General features: G+C 45.8%; 1 protein-coding gene across 7 annotated transcripts in view; it reads left to right on the top strand.

Moving 5' to 3' along the window:
• Positions 1 to 23,025, top strand: part of ABCC5 (ATP binding cassette subfamily C member 5) — a 254,811-nt gene that overhangs the window by 162,640 nt on the left and 69,146 nt on the right. For all 7 annotated transcript variants that reach the window (XR_011199339.1, XM_069212924.1, XM_069212926.1 and 4 more), the window contains 3 exons: positions 547 to 734; positions 10,807 to 10,953; positions 11,289 to 11,418. Coding sequence is in view for 6 of the 7 variants with exons in the window: in XM_069212924.1 (XP_069069025.1) it covers positions 547 to 734; positions 10,807 to 10,953; positions 11,289 to 11,418 (465 nt within the window). In the remaining variant the exon portion in view is untranslated. The remainder of the gene's footprint in view (positions 1 to 546; positions 735 to 10,806; positions 10,954 to 11,288; positions 11,419 to 23,025) is intronic.

Below are 23,025 nucleotides of genomic sequence, written 5' to 3'. Positions count from 1 at the left end.
TCAGTATAAGGAGGTTTATATGGCAGACAAACTTTGCATTATCAATGAAGATTACATTTTTATGGAAGTCTTTCAGGATACCTGGAGGTAGCAGAAATAGGATTGCTTTCAAATTGTTCTGCTCTCATGCTGGGATCTTCTATGAAGGGGCTTTCCTTGTGGGCAGTGGGTGGGGAGCACCAGAGTCAGCCCTGTTGGGAAATTGCCATGACACTTTGTCCTGGAGCTAGCAAAGGTTTTTTTTTATTTGGGATTTTTAAATACAGCAGTGTTGCCTACACCTCTTAAAGTAGCCCAATCCTTAGTTCTTCAGATCGGGCATAAATATATCTTGCCCTTGAGTGCTCATTAGCAGTTTGAACTGTTTTAATCTTAGAAGGCAAGATTGCTGATGCTACAAACCTCTGCAGCAAACTTAGCAACTGCTTATTTGGGCAGCCATGATGGTCTGAGTGTCTGCAAACTGTATCAAGAAAATAAATGGTTTGAAACCAGCTTTATTCGTAGATGATATATCTTTCTGCTTTTCTATATTTCTTTTATCAGCAGGCCAGCTGATGCAGCTGGAGGAGAAAGGAAAAGGCTCTGTGCCATGGTCAGTCTATGGTGTCTACATCCAGGCTGCCGGTGGCCCCTTTGCGTTTCTTGTCATCATGGCCCTCTTTATACTCAATGTTGGGAGTACGGCCTTCAGCAACTGGTGGCTGAGTTACTGGATCAATGAGGGCAGTGGGGTAAGTCTTCTCTTCTGTGATCACCACATTAATAGAATGGACACTGCTTGTAGGTGGGATGTTAAACAAGCAGCAGCCATTTTCTGCTGTTGAAATGAGCAAAGCCTAGACTGCAGATGAGCCCATTAGAGGGAGGAGCAATTACTGGGAGTCTATAGGTAGTGCTTTGCACCATTCGCGGCCTCCTGTTGACAGACCATGAAAAGCGCACTTTCAAATAGTTAACATAGCTCAACACTGTTAATGGATGTATGTGTCGGGGAGTTGGGCTAAAGAGCAGCTTATATTGTGGTTCGAGTGATAACAATTTTGCAATAAGATGCTTGCCTCTTGTGCACTGAACAATACAGGATGATGCTATATTATCTTGGTAGTTGTGGATTGTCTTGAATGTACTAAACGTGTCCCCTGAATCTCTGATGGCACCATAGCAGTTTATTTCTTATAGTGAGGGTGCAAAAGAATTGTAAACAAGAAAATGCAGGAAGAAGGGCATTACTTCATTGTATATGGAATAAAGTACCTCCAGTCATGCTTTGGGGATATTTCAAATCAAGAAAGGGGTCTTGTGATTATATGGAGTCATTAAATTAATTTAATATGTGTCCTGCCATAGTTTAAAGGTATGATTGGTGTTTTCTTTTTTTTTTTTTTTCTTTCTTTGTATTCTGTGGCACTCTACTTTCCTCTCAACCCCCTTACATATTCAATAGGTTATGCCTCTTTGTTATAAATACTTTGTCTCTATTTTTTAAAATGTATTTAAGGCGTTTGTTTTTTCCACCCTCCACTGTTTTACTTTCTTCCCTCATAGCTTCTGAGGTGAGAATACTGTTTTTCCAGTGCCAGCATGGAGGACAGGAGCATTGTAATATAAATAGTAGCTTGTAATAAATTACTGCAGGATAGTAGTGGCATAGTTTTCATGCTAGTAGTGTATTTTGGCATCAGAATGCCTTTGTACTAAGCAAAGTACGACAGTCCACAATGGGATAACAGTTTGTTGAATACATATATTAATGATAATTGCTTGGTTAAGTAATGCTGTATATTGACATTTTGCCATTTTCTAAGAGTGCTGAATAGCAGGTAGTATTGTTGTAAATTTTACTTAGTACTCAATTCATCTCCTTTGGAGGGCTCAGAAAGCCTTGCCAGAATATAAACAACTGACGCGCAGGCTGCTTGAGGTGTCAGCAGCAAGTGTTTAACTCATTGAGCCATTGTGCCAGCTGCTTAAGCAATGTGTTGGTACTACATCAGAAAAGAAGCGTAGGAATGCTGGAATTCAGAACTGTACCCTGGAATTGGGTGCATGTGAGAAAGTGGCAGAGGCATCCAGTAATACTGCACTTGAGGTTGTTCAAAACTCTAAGGCATCATCAGGGGTAATGGAGGAAATCATTGTAATTGTGGACAATCTAATGTGAGCTTAACTTTTTGCTAAGTAACTGAACAAGTAATGAAAAAGGAGGGTAAGGGCTTTGGTGCTGCAATGTCTCTCAGGAAACTGGTGTTTAATCTCTTGACCAGGAGATAATGGGAGAAGCTGCAGAACATTGAATATTGAGTTGAACACTCTCCTGGGAAATGCACAACGCCTCAAACATGGAGTTTTAGATGGAGAAGTGAATTAAGGAATCATTGCAGGCTATTGAGCTCTGTTTCTTTCATGATCACACAGGGTTGTGGGAGGTAGCATCCCCATCCCTACAAATGACCCATGCATGGTCACCACTGAAGGTTTATTAAAGGGCTATGAAAAAGAAGGAAGCTCAAGATTACAGTCCGTGTCCAAAACACTGTTGTCCCTAGACGATGCACTAGCCCTCAGACCAGCCCTTCGTCAAGCTGGCAATGATGGCTAGACACTTCGTAAAGTTTAAATGTCTTAAGCCATCTTCATCACTCCATTTAGCATACAACTGTTTGCCACCAACATCAAAGAGAAAAAGAGACAGCAAAAGAATGAAACAGCATTGCTGCAAAGCCTCTTAAATGTATTGAAAAAAGTTGGGACCCACCGCTGAGCTCCAAGGGATCCCAAACGTGATGGTTTTTAATTCTGACTAGAAAAGAAATGGCTTATGAGCAATCCATTAGAAAGGTCTAAACTCTTGCCTCAGTTTCCCAGAGGCATTTGTCTTGATAAGTGTGGAATGAAAATTGTTGAACCTGTAATATCGAGAAGTATTAGTCCTGCAGAACCATCAAAATCCAGAGAGGGCTGAAAGTCAGTGGATACTGTCATTACAACTACCGTTGTGCCATGCTTGGGTCTAAATCCAACATTAGCCTATTCCGGAACATTGTTTTAATCTATGAAATTTGAAAGCTATTTGTTGATGAAACTTTTGCTGACATATTAGAAGAGGAAGGATAAGAATGTATGTGCCAGGAGGTAGTCCACATGGGGTGTAATGGGTGCTTCTTCACTGGATGAAAATACTTTATTGATAATTGGACACAGAGTTCAACTTTATGTTTATTTGAGTTGGGGGTAGTCTAGGCGCACAGCTCTGAGGTCGATTGAGGAAACGGGATGGTGGACTTCGCCCGTGGAGTTGGGGATTATAATAACTATCATAAATTGGGACGTCTGTTAAGTGTGAACTACACCGGAATGTACTGCTCTTTTCTCTTGATATAAGTGGTTGCTGTGGCAAAGGGTTGATCCCCCACTGCTCTAGGCATATCTTAATGACTGCCTGATTGATTGATTGTACACCAAAGCTGTTCACCTACTGACATGTATGATTGCCTTGGATATATTAAATATAGAATTCAGTCTGGTGCGTTGTCTTGAAGTGGTCTTCTGTTATGGGATTACCTCTGCTTTCTATAAACAGTAGAAAATGTGTTCACATGTGCAGGATCCCAAGAACGTTTTTGTGAAAAAGGATAACTTTAAAGAAAATGTGCATTAAACCAAGCTTTTTCCATTTTACTTTGGTTTTAAGAATACATCATGTTCGATGGCATCTGTCGCTGTAGATACGCATGTTTTGCAATAGCTCGCCATCTGGTGTTGGGCCGGAGTGTTACAAGTTGTTTTTCTTCTAAGAAGTCTTTCGAGTCACGGGACCAAGTGACTCCTCCTTTTGTCTCCATTGCGCATGGGCGTCGACTCCATCTTCGATTGTTTTTTTTCCGCCATCGGGTTCGGACGTGTTCCTGTCGCTCCGGGTTTCGGAACGGAAAGATAGCTAATTTCGGAAGATTTTCGTCGGTATTGTTGCGTTCGGGATCGGCGTAGTTAGATTCAACACCGCGTCGAAGGATCGAAGAGCTCCGGTGCCCTTAGGGGGTAGATTTTTCGATCCCCCGTCGGGGCCTGGTCGGCCCGACCGCGTGCTGAAGAACGCCGATGGAACGGACCCCGTTCCGTTTCTGCCCCAAATGCCACAATAAATACCCCTATACAGACCAACACTTGGTCTGTAACCTGTGCCTGTCACCTGAGCACAGTGAAGACACCTGCGAGGCCTGTCGTGCGTTCCGGTCCCGAAAAACACTCCGAGACCGTCGAGCCAGAAGACTTCAGATGGCGTCCACGCCGACAGCCCACCGAGAGTTCGAGGAACAAGAAGAGGAAGGTACCTTCTCGATCCAAGACTCAGACTCCGAAGGATTCGACGATACACAAACCGTAAGTAAGACGTCGAAAACCACACAGAGGAAGATTTACAAGGCCCAGGGGACGCCACTGCCACCAGGCCATGGCTCCACCCATAAATTCGGTGACCGACCGTCGGCACCGAAAAAGGCCCAAACATTGCCGAGATCGTCCGACTCCGGTCGAGACACCGGCACGCAGCCTTCTCGGGACCGAGAAAGTGCTGGAGACAAGCCTCGACACCGAGATGCCGGTGTGGACACGGCTCGACGCCGAGACAGCGGCCCCGAAGTAGATCGGCGCCGACAGGTTTCGGCCCCGAAAATGAAAAAAGTCACCTCGGAGCCGAAAAAGGACGCTGACAGGGTTTCGGTCCCGAAACAAACTGCAACCGACCCAGCTTCAGGCTCTTATTCAGAAGAGCACTCGCTAACCTCCCAAATGCAAAAGCATAGGTTTGAGGAAGAGCTACAATCAACTGATGTGGACCATACGCAAAAGCGTATTTTCATACAGCAGGGGACAGGAAAAATAAGCACCCTTCCCCCTATTAGAAGAAAGAGAAGGTTGGAGTTCCAAACTGAACAGACACCACAACCAAAAGTGGTGAAAAGAGTTACCCCACCACCCTCTCCTCCGCCCGTGATTAACGTCTCACCAGCACAAACTCCATCACACTCCCCAGCTCACACCACCATAAGCCAGGGTGACCAAGATCAAGACGCATGGGACCTATACGACGCCCCAGTGTCAGATAACAGTCCGGAGGCATACCCTACGAAGCCATCTCCACCAGAGGACAGCACCGCGTACTCTCAAGTGGTGGCTAGAGCAGCACAATTTCACAACGTAAGCCTCCACTCAGAACAGGTCGAGGATGATTTTTTATTCAACACACTCTCCTCCACCCACAGCTCATACCAAAGCCTGCCTATGCTCCCTGGTATGCTCCGGCACGCAAAAGAAATCTTTAAGGAGCCGGTCAAAAGTAGGGCAATCACACCAAGGGTGGAAAAAAAGTATAAGGCGCCTCCTACAGACCCGGTTTTCATTACTACACAGCTGCCACCAGACTCTGTCGTTGTAGGAGCAGCTAGGAAAAGGGCCAACTCCCACACATCTGGAGATGCACCACCCCCAGATAAAGAAAGCCGCAAGTTCGATGCAGCTGGTAAGAGAGTCGCAGCACAAGCTGCAAACCAGTGGTGCATCGCGAACTCCCAGGCACTACTTGCGCGCTATGACAGAGCCCACTGGGACGAGATGCAACATCTCATTGAACATCTGCCCAAGGACTTACAAAATAGGGCAAAACAAGTGGTTGAGGAGGGACAGACCATTTCCAACAACCAGATCCGCTCCTCCATGGACGCTGCAGATACAGCTGCACAGACAATTAATACATCTGTAACTATCAGAAGGCATGCATGGCTCCGAACGTCTGGATTTAAACCAGAGATTCAACAAGCAGTTCTCAATACGCCTTTTAACGAAAAAGAACTGTTCGGTCCAGAAGTGGACACAGCGATTGAGAAACTCAAAAAAGATACGGACACTGCCAAAGCCATGGGCGCACTCTACTCCCCGCAGAGCAGAGGGAATTACAGCACATTCCGTAAAACACCCTTTAGAGGGGGGTTTTGGGGTCAGAGCACACAAGCCAGCACCTCACAAGCAACACCGTCCAGTTACCAGGGACAGTATAGAGGAGGTTTTCGGGGACAATATAGAGGAGGGCAATTCCCTAGGAATAGAGGAAGATTTCAGAGCCCCAAAACCCCTACTACTAAACAGTGACTCACATGTCACTCACCCCCTCCACACAACACCAGTGGGGGGAAGAATACGTCATTATTACAAAGCATGGGAGGAAATCACTACAGACACTTGGGTTCTAGCAATTATCCAACATGGTTATTGCATAGAATTTCTACAATTCCCTCCAAACATACCACCAAAAGCACAAAATTTGACAACACATCATTCCAATCTCCTGGAGATAGAAGTGCAGGCACTATTGCAAAAGAATGCAATCGAATTAGTGCCAAACACACAAATAAACACAGGAGTTTACTCACTGTACTTTCTGATACCAAAGAAGGACAAAACGCTGAGACCAATCCTAGACCTCAGAGTAGTGAACACTTTCATCAAATCAGACCACTTTCACATGGTCACACTACAAGAAGTATTGCCATTGCTAAAACTACACGACTACATGGCAACTTTAGACCTCAAGGATGCTTATTTCCATATACCAATACACCCATCGCACAGGAAATACCTAAGGTTTGTATTCAAGGGAATACATTACCAATTCAAGGTACTGCCTTTCGGATTAACAACCGCACCAAGAGTCTTTACCAAATGTCTAGCGGTAGTCGCTGCACACATAAGAAGGCAGCAAATACATGTGTTCCCATATCTAGACGACTGGCTAATCAAGGCCCATTCGTTAATAGAGTGCTCAAATCACACAAATCATATCATACAAACCCTCTTCAAACTAGGGTTCACCGTCAACTTCACAAAATCCAAAATTCTGCCGCGCAAGGTACAACAATACCTGGGAGCCATAATAGACACATCAAAAGGAGTAGCCACTCCAAGTCCACAAAGAATTCAAAATTTCAACACCATCATACAACGCATGTATCCAACACAAAGGATACAAGCAAAGATGGTACTACAACTCCTAGGCATGATGTCTTCATGCATAGCCATTGTCCCAAACGCAAGACTGCACATGAGGCCCTTACAACAGTGCCTAGCATCACAATGGTCACAAGCACAGGGTCACCTTCTAGATCTGGTGTTAATAGACCGCCAAACTTACCTCTCGCTTCTGTGGTGGAACAACATAAATTTAAACAAAGGGCGGCCTTTCCAAGACCCAGTGCCACAATACGTAATAACAACAGATGCTTCCATGACAGGGTGGGGAGCACACCTCGATCAACACAGCATACAAGGACAATGGAACGTACATCAAAAAAACTGCATATAAATCACCTAGAACTTCTAGCAGTTTTTCAAGCACTAAAAGCTTTCCAACCAATAATAGTTCACAAATACATTCTCGTCAAAACAGACAACATGACAACAATGTATTATCTAAACAAGCAAGGGGGGACGCACTCCACGCAGTTAAGCCTGCTAGCACAAAAGATTTGGCGTTGGGCAATTCACAACCAAATTCGCCTAATAGCACAATTTATACCAGGGATCCAAAATCAACTTGCAGACAATCTCTCTCGAGATCACCAACAGGTCCACGAATGGGAAATTCACCCCCAAATTCTGAACACTTATTTCAAACTCTGGGGAACACCTCAGATAGACTTGTTTGCGACAAAGGAGAACGCAAAATGCCAAAACTTCGCATCCAGATACCCACACAAACAGTCCCAAGGCAATGTCCTATGGATGAACTGGTCAGGGATATTTGCTTACGCTTTTCCTCCTCTCCCTCTCCTTCCTTACCTGGTAAACAAACTCAGTCAAAACAAACTCAAACTCATATTAATAGCACCAACTTGGGCAAGGCAACCCTGGTACACAACGCTGCTAGACCTATCAGTAGTACCCTGCATCAAATTGCCCAACAGGCCAGATCTGTTGACACAACACAACCAAAAGATCAGACACCCAGATCCAGCATCGCTGAATCTAGCAATCTGGCTCCTGAAATCCTAGAATTCGGGCACTTACAACTTACCCAAGAATGTATGGAAGTCATAAAACAAGCCAGAAGGCCATCCACCAGGCACTGCTATGCAAGTAAATGGAAGAGGTTTGTTTGCTACTGCCATATTAATCAAATACAACCATTACACACAACTCCAGAACATGTAGTGGGTTACTTGCTTCACTTACAAAAATCTAACCTGGCTTTCTCTTCCATTAAAATACACCTTGCAGCAATATCTGCATACCTGCAGACTACCTATTCAACTTCCCTATATAAGATACCAGTCATTAAAGCATTCATGGAGGGCCTTAGGAGAATTATACCACCAAGAACACCACCTGTTCCTTCATGGAACCTAAATGTTGTCCTAACTAGACTTATGGGTCCACCTTTTGAACCCATGCACTCCTGCGAAATACAGTTCCTAACCTGGAAGGTGGCATTTCTCATCGCCATTACTTCCCTAAGAAGAGTAAGCGAGATTCAGCGTTTACAATACAGGAACCTTTTATACAACTACACAAGAATAAGGTCGTCCTAAGGACCAATCCTAAATTTTTGCCAAAGGTTATTTCACGGTTCCATCTAAATCAAACAGTGGAACTTCCAGTGTTCTTTCCACAGCCAGATACCGTAGCTGAAAGGGCACTACATACATTAGATGTAAAAAGAGCATTGATGTATTACATTGACAGAACAAAGAACATCAGAAAGACTAAACAACTATTTATTGCATTTCAAAAACCTCATGCAGGAAACCCAATATCAAAACAAGGTATAGCCAGATGGATAGTTAAATGCATCCAAATCTGCTACCTTAAAGCTAAACGACAGCTGCCCATTACACCAAGGGCACACTCAACCAGAAAGAAAGGTGCTACAATGGCCTTTCTAGGAAACATCCCAATGCAAGAAATATGTAAGGCAGCCACATGGTCTACGCCTCACACATTCACCAAGCACTACTGTGTAGACGTGTTATCCGCACAACAAGCCACAGTAGGTCAAGCCGTATTAAGAACATTATTTCAGACTACTTCCACTCCTACAGGCTGATCCACCGCTTTTGGGGAGATAACTGCTTACTAGTCTATGCAAAACATGCGTATCTACAGCGACAGATGCCATCGAACTGAAAATGTCACTTACCCAGTGTACATCTGTTCGTGGCATCAGTCGCAGTAGATTCGCATGTGCCCACCCGCCTCCCCGGGAGCCTGTAGCAGTTTGGAAGTTACCTTCAACTATTTGTATATGTATCATCTCAACCTTAAATAGGTGCATACTTAGTCACTCCATTGCATGGGCACTATTACTACAATTCAACTACTACCTCCCTCTGCGGGGAAAAACAATCGAAGATGGAGTCGACGCCCATGCGCAATGGAGACAAAAGGAGGAGTCACTCGGTCCCGTGACTCGAAAGACTTCTTCGAAGAAAAACAACTTGTAACACTCCGGCCCAACACCAGATGGCGAGCTATTGCAAAACATGCGAATCTACTGCGACTGATGCCACGAACAGATGTACACTGGGTAAGTGACATTTTCATTTCCCAACATGGAACACAATATGCATTTGGCTAATGATATTTTTAGGTTCTTGAAAACAGCCCCCTACCCCCCATTTTTCTTGTATTCTCTTTGAAACCCATTCTAATTAAATGAAAAGATCCAAAGCAATAAGCCTGAATCAGAATGTTGAAATCCTTTGGTCTAGGAAAGCAAAAAGACTCTGGCAGTCGAGTTTAAAGGTAAGGGGATGGGTCAGTAACAGACACATACCCCTTTTTGTGAGCGACAATAAGAACCACAGTGGTTAAAAGCCCCCCGCAAAAGCATTTTTTGCTAAAAGCAGTAGAACCAAAGGGCAAGGACTCCCAGCAGTATTTTGCAGTTTTGTGTACCTTTCTATAGGTCATTCCTGAATCCCTGAACAACCTTCCTTCCCTATGTGTGCTCCAGAAGCATGGTGGGAAATTTTTTAAATGTCCTGATATTTACTACTGTATTTCCTTCAAAACAAATTCCTTAGTTACTCTACACGGACTGATGAGTAGGCAGCTTCTGGAATTATCAAAAGTCCACACTGAATTTATGCATGCAGCTTATGACTGTGTACATTTTCCTTTCAGTTTTTGTTTTACCTTTTAAAGGGTGATAAAAGCAGTGGTATTCTGGCTAAATTAGTGTTATGTTCAATTTAGACAACTGACTTTTTTTTTTTGTTTTACAACAAAAAGAAATTAGAAAATGTGGGACTTAATTTTTATTAAGAAAAAATGTTGTTTAATTAGTACCCTTTGGATCTAACGTGTGCAAAGATAATCCAATGTCTATGGGTTCGGAGAGAAAAATCATGACAGAGAACTAGGATTATAGGTAAGTAACTTTTCTTATGCGTCATCTTTACGTTTATTTTTATTGTTTTCCTTTTGGAGAACAAAAAATGGGGAAGGCGAGGGCAAACATTGTCCATCTGCAGATAGTATTATTGCTCTCTAGGGTTAATTTCTGTTCTGTGTCATCTGAAATATTAGCTTTGTGTGTTGTCAGTGTGTCTTTAATATTTTTCTAACACGAGTACTCTCAGAGGAATGGGCCTCTTAAATTGATGTTATAATGGCAGTTTTCTTTAGTGCTAGTTTTGTTGCCATTCAGTTTACTAAAGTTGTGTTCTGTGTTAGACCACTTACATTGCTTTTGTGATCCAAGGTTCAAAATATGAAATGTAGATTATGATATCCTGTCCTTGCTTATTACAGAACACCTCATTATCTCAGGGAAACGAGACAATGGTGAGCCAGAGCATGAAGGATAACCCTCGCATGCACTACTATGCTGGTGTGTATGCGCTCTCCATGGTGATAATGCTGATTCTCAAAGCCGTACGTGGAGTGGTCTTTGTCAAGGTAGGTCCAGGTTCTTGCTCTCTTACAATAGGATCCTTTTTAGTTGTGGGCATCTGAAAATTAACAATGTATACTACTTAGGCAGCATGGTGTTCATTAATGTTCATAAAGTGGATTCTCAGCATCTGCTTCCGTTCGTCTTGCCAGGCACTCATGATGCCGTTTCACCTCCCATTCTTTCCCTGACCTCCAGTCCTTGAGTGACTTATTCTGATGCTTACACCACTTATTTTGCTTCCATCTACAGTTTATGTAAGACGTATGGTCTGGTACAGAGTGATTTCTCTTCCTGCATTTCTTGTTCCGTATAATTTACTCTGCCATTAATTATCCAGGGAACACTGAGAGCCTCTTCTAAGCTACACGATGATCTCTTCCGTCGCATCCTTCGCAGCCCGATGAAGTTTTTCGACACCACTCCCAGCGGACGTATCCTGAACCGGTTCGCCAAAGACATGGATGAAGGTACTTCTTTCTAAGCCCCTGTAAATAGGGCATGTGCTATTAGCAAGTTTTATTTGTTGAGAAGCTGTTTCAGTGGGATTTGAGGTACTTAATTTCTTTCTTGGAGCCGCACTGAATTTTCATATCAATTGATGCATGAGAGACAGTTTAGGCAGTGGTTTATCACAAGTAATGCTTGTGATTGCACCCTAACATTTCATCTTGTATGTGGTATTTGTATTTGTTGACGGTAATATTGTGCAGCATCGCCTGTAAAACTAGTCTTCAAAGTGCACAATAACAAATACAACACAGTAGAATAAATGCAACACTAAAAGCAATATCACCCAGTCTACAATTACCAAAAGCCTAACACTATCAAAAAGGTCTTACAACATGTTAAAGCACAAAGCAACATCACAGTACAATTGGAAACATTTAGTTCGATGGCATCTGTCGCTGTAGATACGCATGTTTTGCATAGCTCGCCATCTGGTGTTGGGTCGGAGTGTTACAAGTTGTTTTTCTTCGAAGAAGTCTTTCGAGTCACGGGACCGAGTGACTCCTCCTTTTGTCTCCATTGCGCATGGGCGTCGACTCCATCTTCTATTGTTTTTTTTCCGCCATCGGGTTCGGACGTGTTCCTGTCGCTCCGAGTTTCGGAACGGAAAAACAGCTAAATTTCGGAAGATTTTCGTCGGTATTGTTGCGTTCGGGATCGGCGTAGTTAGAATCAACACCGCATCGAAGATCGAAGAGCTCCGGAGCCCTTCGGGGTAGTTTTCGATCCCCCGTCGGGGCCTGCTCGGCCCGACCGCGTGTAGAAGAACGCTGATGGAACGGACCCCGTTCCGTTTCTGTCCCAAATGCCACAAAAAATACCCCTATTCAGACCAACACTTGGTCTGTAACCTGTGCCTGTCACCTGAGCACAGTGAAGACACTTGCGAGGCCTGTCGTACGTTCCGGTCCCGAAAAACATTCCGAGACCGTCGAGCCAGAAGACTTCAAATGGCGTCCACGCCGACAGCGCACCGAGAGTTCGAGGTACAGGAAGAGGAAGAAACCTTTTCGATACACGAATCGGACTTGGAGGAATTCGACGATCCACGAACCGTGAGTAAGACGTAGAAAACCACTCATAAGAAGATTGTCAAGGCCCAGGGGACGCCACTGCCACCAGGCCATGGCTCCACCCATAAATTCGGTGACCGACCGTCGGCACCGAAAAAGGCCCAATCAGTGCCGAGACCGTCCGACTCCGGTCGAGACACCGGCACGCAGCCTTCTCGGGACCGAGAAAGTGCTGGAGACATACATCGACACCGAGATAGCGGTGTAGACACGGCTCGACGCCGAGACAGCGGCACCGATGAAGATCGACGCCGAGATGTTTCGACTCCGAAAAAGAAAAAAGTCACCTCGGAGCCGAAAAAAGATGCAGACAGGGTTTCGGTGCAAAAACAACCTGCAACCGACCCAGTTTCAGGCTCTTATACAGAAGAGCAATCAATGACCTCCCAAATGCGAAAGCATAGGTTTGAGGAAGACCTGCAATCCACCGATGTAGACCATACGCAGAAACGTATTTTTATACAGCAGGGGACAGGAAAGATAAGCACCCTTCCCCCTATTAGGAGAAAGAGAAGACTGGAACTTCAAACTGACCAAACACCACAAACAAAAATGGTGAAAAGGGTTACTCTGCCACCCTCTCCTCCATCTATAATTCACGTCTCACCAGCACAAACTCCATCACATTCCCCGGCTCGCACCACCATGAGCCAAGGTGACCAGGATCAGGACGCATGTGACTTATACGACGCCCCTGTGTCAGATAACAGTCCGGAGGCATACCCTACAAAGCCATCACCACCAGAAGACAGTACTGCATATTCTCAGGTGGTGGCTAGAGCAGCACAATTCCACAATGTAAGCCTCCACTCGGAACAAGTCGAGGATGACTTTCTATTCAACACCCTCTCCGCCACCCACAGCTCCTACCAAAGCCTGCCTATGCTCCCTGGTATGCTTCGGCACGCAAAAGACATCTTTAAGGAGCCGGTCAAAAGTAGGGCAATCACACCAAGGGTGGAAAAAAAGTATAAAGCGCCTCCTACAGACCCTATTTTCATAACTTCACAGCTGCCACCAGATTCTGTCATTGTAGGAGCAGCTAGGAAGAGGGCCAACTCCCACACATCTGGGGGTGCACCACCCCCAGATAAGGAAAGCCGCAAGTTCGATGCAGCTGGAAAGAGAGTCGCAGCACAAGCTGCAAACCAGTGGCGCATCGCTAACTCACAGGCACTTCTTGCGCGCTACGACAGAGCCCATTGGGATGAGATGCAACATCTCATTGAACATCTACCCAAAGACCTACAAAAGAGGGCAAAGCAAGTGGTTGAGGAAGGACAGAACATTTCAAACAACCAGATACGCTCCTCCATGGACGCAGCAGACACAGCTGCAAGAACAATAAATACATCTGTGACCATCAGAAGGCATGCATGGCTACGAACGTCTGGGTTTAAACCAGAGATTCAGCAGGCAGTTCTCAATATGCCATTCAACGAAAAAGAACTGTTCGGTCCAGAAGTGGACACGGCGATTGAGAAACTTAAAAAGGACACGGACACTGCTAAAGCCATGGGCGTACTCTACTCCCCGCAGAGCAGAGGAAATTACAGCACCTTCCGCAAAACACCCTTTAGAGGGGGGTTTCGAGGTCAGGCCACACAAGCCAGCACCTCACAGGCAACACCATCCAGTTACCAGGGACAGTACAGGGGAGGCTTTCAGGCCAATATAGAGGAGGGCAATTCCCTAGGAATAGGGGAAAATTTCAAAGCCCCAAAACCCCTACAACTAAGCAGTGACTCACATGTCACTCACCCCCTCCACACAACACCAGTGGGGGGAAGAATAGGTCATTATTACAAAGCATGGGAGGAAATCACTACAGACACTTGGGTTCTAGCAATTATCCAAAATGGTTATTGCATAGAATTTCTACAATTCCCTCCAAACATACCACCAAGAGCACAACATTTATCAAAACATCATTCCGAGCTCCTGGAGATAGAAGTTCAAGCACTATTGCAAAAGAACGCAATCGAGTTAGTACCAAACACACAAATAAACACAGGAGTTTATTCACTGTACTTCTTAATACCAAAGAAGGACAAAACGCTAAGACCAATCCTAGACCTAAGAATACTAAACACATACATCAAATCAGACCACTTTCACATGGTCACACTACAAGAAGTGTTACCATTGCTGAAACTACACGACTACATGACAACATTAGACCTCAAAGACGCGTATTTCCATATACCAATACATCCATCGCACAGGAAATACCTAAGGTTTGTATTCAAAGGAATACACTACCAATTCAAGGTACTGCCTTTCGGTTTAACAACCGCACCAAGAGTCTTTACCAAATGTCTAGCAGTAGTCGCTGCACACATCAGAAGGCAGCAAATACATGTATTCCCGTATCTAGACGACTGGCTAATCAAGACCCATTCGTTAATAACGTGCTCACACCACACAAATCAAATCATACAAACCCTCTACAAACTAGGGTTCACAGTCAACTTCGCAAAATCCAACATTCTGCCGCGCAAGGTACAACAATACCTAGGAGCCATAATAAACACAACAATAGGAGTAGCCACTCCAAGTCCACAAAGAATTCAAAATTTCAACAACATCATACAACGCATGTATCCAACACAAAAGATACAAGCAAAGATGATATTACAACTCCTAGGCATGATGTCTTCATGCATAGCCATTGTCCCAAACGCAAGACTGCACATGAGGCCCTTACAACAGTGCCTAGCATCACAGTGGTCACAAGCACAGGGTCACCTTACAGATCTGGTGTTAATAGACCGCCAAACTTACCTCTCGCTTCTATGGTGGAACAATATAAATTTTAACAAAGGGCGGCCTTTCCAAGACCCAGTGCCACAATACGTAATAACAACAGATGCTTCCATGACAGGGTGGGGAGCACACCTCGATCAACACAGCATACAAGGACAATGGAACGTACATCAAACAAAACTGCATATAAATCACCTAGAACTGCTAGCAGTTTTTCAAGCACTAAAGGCTTTTCAACCAATAATAGTTCACAAATACATTCTCGTCAAAACAGACAACATGACAACAATGTATTATCTAAACAAACAGGGGGGGACGCACTCAACGCAATTGAGCCTGCTGGCACAAAAGATATGGCGTTGGGCAATTCACAACCAAATTCGCCTAATAGCACAATTTATCCCAGGAATTCAGAATCAACTCGCAGACAATCTCTCTCGAGATCACCAACAGGTCCACGAATGGGAAATTCACCCCCAAATTCTGAACACTTACTTCACGCTCTGGGGAACACCTCAAATAGACTTGTTTGCGACAAAAGAGAACGCAAAATGCCAAAACTTCGCATCCAGATACCCACACAGGCAGTCCCACGGCAATGCCCTATGGATCAACTGGTCAGGGATATTTGCCTACGCTTTTCCTCCTCTCCCTCTCCTTCCTTATCTGGTAAACAAACTCAGTCAAAACAAACTCAAACTCATATTAATAGCACCAACTTGGGCAAGGCAAACCTGGTACACAACGCTGCTAGACCTATCAGTAGTACCCCACATCAAACTGCCCAACAGGCCGGATCTGTTAACACAACACAACCAAACGATCAGACACCCAGATCCAGCATCGCTGAATCTAGCAATCTGGCTCCTGAAATCCTAGAATTCGGACACTTACAACTTACCCAAGAATGTATGGAAGTCATAAAACAAGCCAGAAGGCCATCCACCAGGCACTGCTATGCCAGTAAATGGAAGAGGTTTGTTTGCTACTGCCATATTAATCAAATCCAACCATTACACGCAACCCCAAAACATGTAGTGGGTTACTTGCTTCACTTACAAAAATCTAACCTAGCTTTCTCTTCCATTAAAATACACCTTGCAGCAATATCTGCATACCTGCAGCCTACCTATTCAACTTCCCTATATAAGATACCAGTCATTAAAGCATTCATGGAGGGCCTTAAAAGAATTATTCCACCAAGAACACCACCTGTTCCTTCATGGAACCTAAATGTTGTCTTAACTAGACTTATGGGTCCACCTTTTGAACCCATGCACTCCTGCGACATACAGTTCCTAACATGGAAGGTTGCATTTCTCATCGCCATTACCTCTCTAAGAAGAGTAAGCGAGATTCAGGCGTTTACAATACAAGAACCTTTTATACAACTACACAAAAATAAGGTCGTCCTAAGGACTAATCCTAAATTTCTACCAAAAGTTATTTCACCGTTCCATCTAAATCAAACAGTGGAACTTCCAGTGTTCTTCCCACAGCCAGATTCCGTAGCTGAGAGGGCACTACATACTTTAGATGTCAAAAGAGCATTAATGTATTACATTGACAGAACAAAGAGCATCAGGAAAACTAAACAGCTATTTATTGCATTCCAAAAACCTCATGCAGGAAACCCAATATCAAAACAAGGTATAGCCAGATGGATAGTTAAATGCATCCAAATCTGCTACCTTAAAGCTAAACGACAACTGCCCATTACACCAAGGGCACACTCAACCAGAAAGAAAGGTGCTACCATGGCCTTTCTAGGAAACATCCCAATGCAAGAAATATGAAAGGCAGCCACATGGTCTACGCCTCACACATTCACCAAGCACTACTGTGTAGACGTGTTATCCGCACAACAAGCCACAGTAGGTCAAGCCGTATTAAGAACATTATTTCAGACTACTTCCACTCCTACAGGCTGATCCACCGCTTTTGGGGAGATAACTGCTTACTAGTCTATGCAAAACATGCGTATCTACAGCGACAGATGCCATCGAACTGAAAATGTCACTTACCCAGTGTACATCTGTTCGTGGCATCAGTCGCTGTAGATTCGCATGTGCCCACCCGCCTCCCCGGGAGCCTGTAGCAGTTCGGAAGGTACCTTCAACAATTTGTATATATATTATTTTAACCTTAAATAGGTACATACTTAGTCACTCCATTGCATGGCCACTATTACTACAATACAACTCCTACCTCACCCTCTGCGGGGAAAAACAATCTAAGATGAAGTCGACGCCCATGTGCAATGGAGCCGAAAGGGAGGAGTCACTCGGTCCCGTGACTCGAAAAGACTTCTTCGAAGAAAAACAACTTGTTACACTCCGAGCCCAAAACTAGATGGCAGGAACAGTGCACAGCATGTGAATCTGCAGCGTCTCAAGCCACGAACAGATGTACACTGGGTAAGTGGCATTTTCCTTTTTAAACATTAGTTGAACTTGTGGCCTAATTCCTTTTTTTATTGTATGCTTTGGGCATTACACATGAGACTTTCAATTGTATGATATGCATGTTATACTCCTTACCTGGATGGCTTTGGTGAATATGGAATAATGGTATTAAAAATAATATAGTTAATGCAGCCTTTGTCTCCCCCCCCCAAATGGTTGAATTTAGACGGTGGATAGCTGATTAGACTGTTTTCCCCATCAAGTTTTCTGGCCAATTCAAATGTCCCTTAGTGCGGGTTCATCGTCATTTTTCTTAGCTGTTAAAGCTAAATACAGGAGACAGCCTTAAGGGGTGCAATGTTTATTCTTCTCAGAGGCACAGTTTGCAACCCAAGCCAGCTGATATCTTAGCTACCTTAAAATTTTCATTTTCAGCCAACCCCAGCCTGAGTACATCTTATCTGGCTTTCATCCAGGTCTTCACGAGGTAGGGAAGGGAGTATACGCCAAATAGGGAGTTGCTGGATTCTATGGAGAAGCTGGCAATACGCTCCTGGCCAAGTGTAAGGAAATGCCTCCTTGGCATGGTTGCCCCCTGACTTTTTGCCTTTGCTGATGCTATGTTTACAATTGAAAGTGTGCTGAGGCCTGCTAACCAGGCCCCAGCACCAGTGTTCTTTCCCTAACCTGTACTTTTGTATCCACAATTGGCAGACCCTGGCATCCAGATAAGTCCCTTGTAACTGGTACTTCTAGTACCAAGGGCCCTGATGCCAAGGAAGGTCTCTAAGGGCTGCAGCATGTCTTATGCCACCCTGGAGACCTCTCACTCAGCACAGACACACTGCTTGCCAGCTTGTGTGTGCTAGTGAGGACAAAACGAGTAAGTCGACATGGCACTCCCCTCAGGGTGCCATGCCAGCCTCTCACTGCCTATGCAGTATAGGTAAGACACCCCTCTAGCAGGCCTTACAGCCCTAAGGCAGGGTGCACTATACCATAGGTGAGGGTACCAGTGCATGAGCATGGTACCCCTACAGTGTCTAAACAAAACCTTAGACATTGTAAGTGCAGGGTAGCCATAAGAGTATATGGTCTGGGAGTTTGTCAAACACGAACTCCACAGCACCATAATGGCTACACTGAAAACTGGGAAGTTTGTTATCAAACTTCTCAGCACAATAAATGCACACTGATGCCAGTGTACATTTTATTGCAAAATACACCCCTGAGGGCACCTTAGAGGTGCCCCCTGAAACTTAACCGACTGTCTGTGTAGGCTGACTAGTTCCAGCAGCCTGCCACACTAGAGACATGTTGCTGGCCCCATGGGGAGAGTGCCTTTGTCACTCTAAGGCCAGTAACAAAGCCTGCACTGGGTGGAGATGCTAACACCTCCCCCAGGCAGGAGCTGTGACACCTGGCGGTGAGCCTCAAAGGCTCACCCCTTTGTCACAGCCCAGCAGGGCACTCCAGCTTGCTGGAGTTGCCCGCCCCCTCCGGCCACGGCCCCCACTTTTGGCGGCAAGGCTGGAGGGAACAAAGAAAGCAACAAGGAGGAGTCACTGGCCAGTCAGGACAGCCCCTAAGGTGTCCTGAGCTGAAGTGACTCTAACTTTTAGAAATCCTCCATCTTGCAGATGGAGGATTCCCCCAATAGGGTTAGGATTGTGACCCCCTCCCCTTGGGAGGAGGCACAAAGAGGGTGTACCCACCCTCAGGGCTAGTAGCCATTGGCTACTAACCCCCCAGACCTAAACACGCCCTTAAATTTAGTATTTAAGGGCTACCCTGAACCCTAGAAAATTAGATTCCTGCGACAACAAGAAGGACTGCCCAGCTGAAAACCCCTGCAGAGGAAGACCAGAAGATAACAACTGCCTTGGCTCCAGAAACTCACCGGCCTGTCTCCTGCCTTCCAAAGAACTCTGCTCCAGCGACGCCTTCCAAAGGGACCAGCGACCTCTGAATCCTCTGAGGACTGCCCTGCTTCGACGACGACAAGAAACTCCCGAGGACAGCGGACCTGCTCCAAAAAGACTGCAACTTTGTTTCAAGAAGCAGCTTTAAAGAACCCTGCAACTCCCCGCAAGAAGCGTGAGACTTGCAACACTGCACCCGGCGACCCCGACTCGGCTGGTGGAGAACCAACACCTCAGGGAGGACCCCCGGACTACTCTCCGACTGTGAGTACCAAAACCTGTCCCCCCTGAGCCCCCACAGCGCCGCCTGCAGAGGGAATCCCGAGGCTTCCCCTGACCGCGACTCTCTGAAACCTAAGTCCCGACGCCTGGAAAAGACCCTGCACCCGCAGCCCCCAGGACCTGAAGGACCGGACTTTCACTGGAGAAGTGACCCCCAGGAGTCCCTCTCCCTTGCCCAAGTGGAGGTTTCCCCGAGGAAGCCCCCCCTTGCCTGCCTGCAGCGCTGAAGAGATCCGTTGATCTCTCATAGACTAACATTGCAAACCCGACGCTTGTTTCTACACTGCACCCGGCCGCCCCCGCGCTGCTGAGGGTGAAATTTCTGTGTGGGCTTGTGTCCCCCCCGGTGCCCTACAAAACCCCCCTGGTCTGCCCTCCGAAGACGCGGGTACTTACCTGCAAGCAGACCGGAACCGGGGCACCCCCTTCTCTCCATTCTAGCCTATGCGTTTTGGGCACCACTTTGGACTCTGCACCTGACCGGCCCTGAGCTGCTGGTGTGGTAACTTTGGGGTTGCTCTGAACCCCCAACGGTGGGCTACCTTGGACCAAGAACTGAACCCTGTAAGTGTCTTACTTACCTGGTAAAACTAACAAAAACTTACCTCCCCCAGGAACTGTGAAAATTGCACTAAGTGTCCACTTTTGAAATAGCTATTTGTCAATAACTTGAAAAGTATACATGCAATTGAAATGATTCAAAGTTCCTAATGTACTTACCTGCAATACCTTTCAAACAAGATATTACATGTTAAATTTGAACCTGTGGTTCTTAAAATAAACTAAGAAAAGATATTTTTCTATAACAAAACCTATTGGCTGGATTTGTCTCTGAGTGTGTGTACCTCATTTATTGTCTATGTGTATGTACAACAAATGCTTAACACTACTCCTTGGATAAGCCTACTGCTCGACCACACTACCACAAAATAGAGCATTAGTATTATCTCTTTTTACCACTATTTTACCTCTAAGGGGAACCCTTGGACTCTGTGCATGCTATTCCTTACTTTGAAATAGCACATACAGAGCTAACTTCCTACACCAAGTCACTCCATGGCTAGGTGGTGATCGGCACAACACAGCTACGGAGCTGAGGCCTTGGGTCTGTTAGTGAGGCGAGGTGGCCTCTGCCAGGTTCTGAGTTGAGGCTCACAGGACAGCAAGTATGAAGGTTGCCATGTCAGCACAAAGAACAAATGCTACCACCAGAATAATCACTGTTTTGAACAACAGTCACATGTCTTCAATAGAGCCAGTGCATTCCTTAGGGGAGTAAGGCAGCAGTCTTACGGGAAGCACTGAATTACTGCAAAACACCTGGAAAATGGCAGTATATGGGTTGTGCTGCAGGAGTTTGCTAGTGCAAAAGGTGATGTATAGGACAGTTTGCAGTGTATTTAATGTGTTCTTGTAGGAGGCTGGACTGGCTTGTAGTGAGTACCTAGGGGTACTTGCACCTTGCACCAGGCCCAGTTATCCCTTATTAGTGTATAGGGTGTCTAGCAGCATAGGCTGATAGATAATGGTAGCTTAGCAGAGCAGCTTAGGCTGAACTAGGAGACGAGTGAAGCTCCTACAGTACCACTAGTGTCATATGCACAATATCATAAGAAAACACAATACACAGATATACTAAAAATAAAGGTACTTTATGTTCGATGGCATCTGTCGCTGTAGATACGCATGTTCTGCAATAGCTCGCCATCTGGTGTTGGGCCGGAGTGTTACAAGTTGTTTTTCTTCGAAAAAGTCTTTCGAGTCACGGGACCGAGTGACTCCTCCTTTTGTCTCCATTGCGCATGGGCGTCGACTCCATCCTCGATTGTTTTTTTTCCGCCATCGGGTTCGGACGTGTTCCTGTCGCTCCGAGTTTCGGAACGGAAAATTAGCTAATTTCGGAAGATTTTCGTCGGTATTGTTGCGTTCGGGATCGGCGTACTTAGATTCCACACCGCATCGAAGATCGAAGAGCTCCGGTGCCCTTCAGGGTAGTTTTTCGATCCCCCGTCGGGGCCTGGTCGGCCCGACCGCGTGCTGAAGAACGCCGATGGAACGGACCCCGTTCCGTTTCTGCCCCAAATGCCACAATAAATACCCCTACACAGACCAACACTTGGTCTGCAACCTGTGCCTGTCACCTGAGCACAGCGAAGACACCTGCGAGGCCTGTCGTGCGTTCCGGTCCCGAAAAACACTCCGAGACCGTCGAGCCAGAAGACTTCAGATGGCGTTCGCACCGACAGCCCAACAGGAGTTCGAGGAACAGGAAGAGGAAGGTACCTTCTCGATCCAAGACTCAGACTCCGAAGGATTCGACGATACACAAACCGTGAGTAAGACGTCAAAAACCACACAGACACACATTTACAAGGCCCAGGGGACGCCACTGCCATCCGGCCATGGCTCCACCCATAAATTCGGTGACCGACCGTCGGCACCGAAAAAGGCCCAAACAGTGCCGAGGTCGTCCGACTCCGGTCGAGACACCGGCACGCAGCCTTCTCGGGACCGAGAAAGTGCTGGAGACAAGCCTCGACACCGAGATGCCGGTGTGGACACGGCTCGACGCCGAGACAGCGGCACCGAAGCAGATCGACGCCGAGAGGTTTCGGCCCCGAAAAAGAAAAAAGTCACCTCGGAGCCGAAAAAACACGCAGACAGGGTTTCGATGCCGAAACAAACTGCAAGCGACCCAGCTCCAGGCTCTTATACAGAAGAGCACTCGCTAACCTCCCAAATGCAAAAGCATAGGTTTGAGGAAGAGCTACAAGCAACTGATGTGGACCATACGCAAAAGCGTATCTTCATACAGCAGGGGACAGGAAAAATAAGCACCCTTCCCCCTATTAGGAGAAAGAGAAGGTTGGAGTTCCAGACTGAACAGACACCACAACCAAAAGTGGTGAAAAGAGTTACCCCACCACCCTCTCCTCAGCCCGTGATTAACGTCTCACCAGCACAAACTCCATCACTCTCCCCAGCTCACACCACCATGAGCCAGGGTGACCAAGATCAGGACGCATGGGACCTATACGACGCCCCAGTGTCAGATAATAGTCCGGAGGCATACCCTACGAAGCCATCTCCACCAGAGGACAGCACCGCGTATTCTCAAG

The sequence above is a fragment of the Pleurodeles waltl genome, chromosome 11 (assembly GCF_031143425.1).
Source record: "Pleurodeles waltl isolate 20211129_DDA chromosome 11, aPleWal1.hap1.20221129, whole genome shotgun sequence".
NCBI lineage: Eukaryota > Metazoa > Chordata > Amphibia > Caudata > Salamandridae > Pleurodeles > Pleurodeles waltl.
The sequence above is the reverse complement of the archived record's forward strand: the minus strand, read 5'-3'. Positions and strand labels throughout refer to the sequence as shown.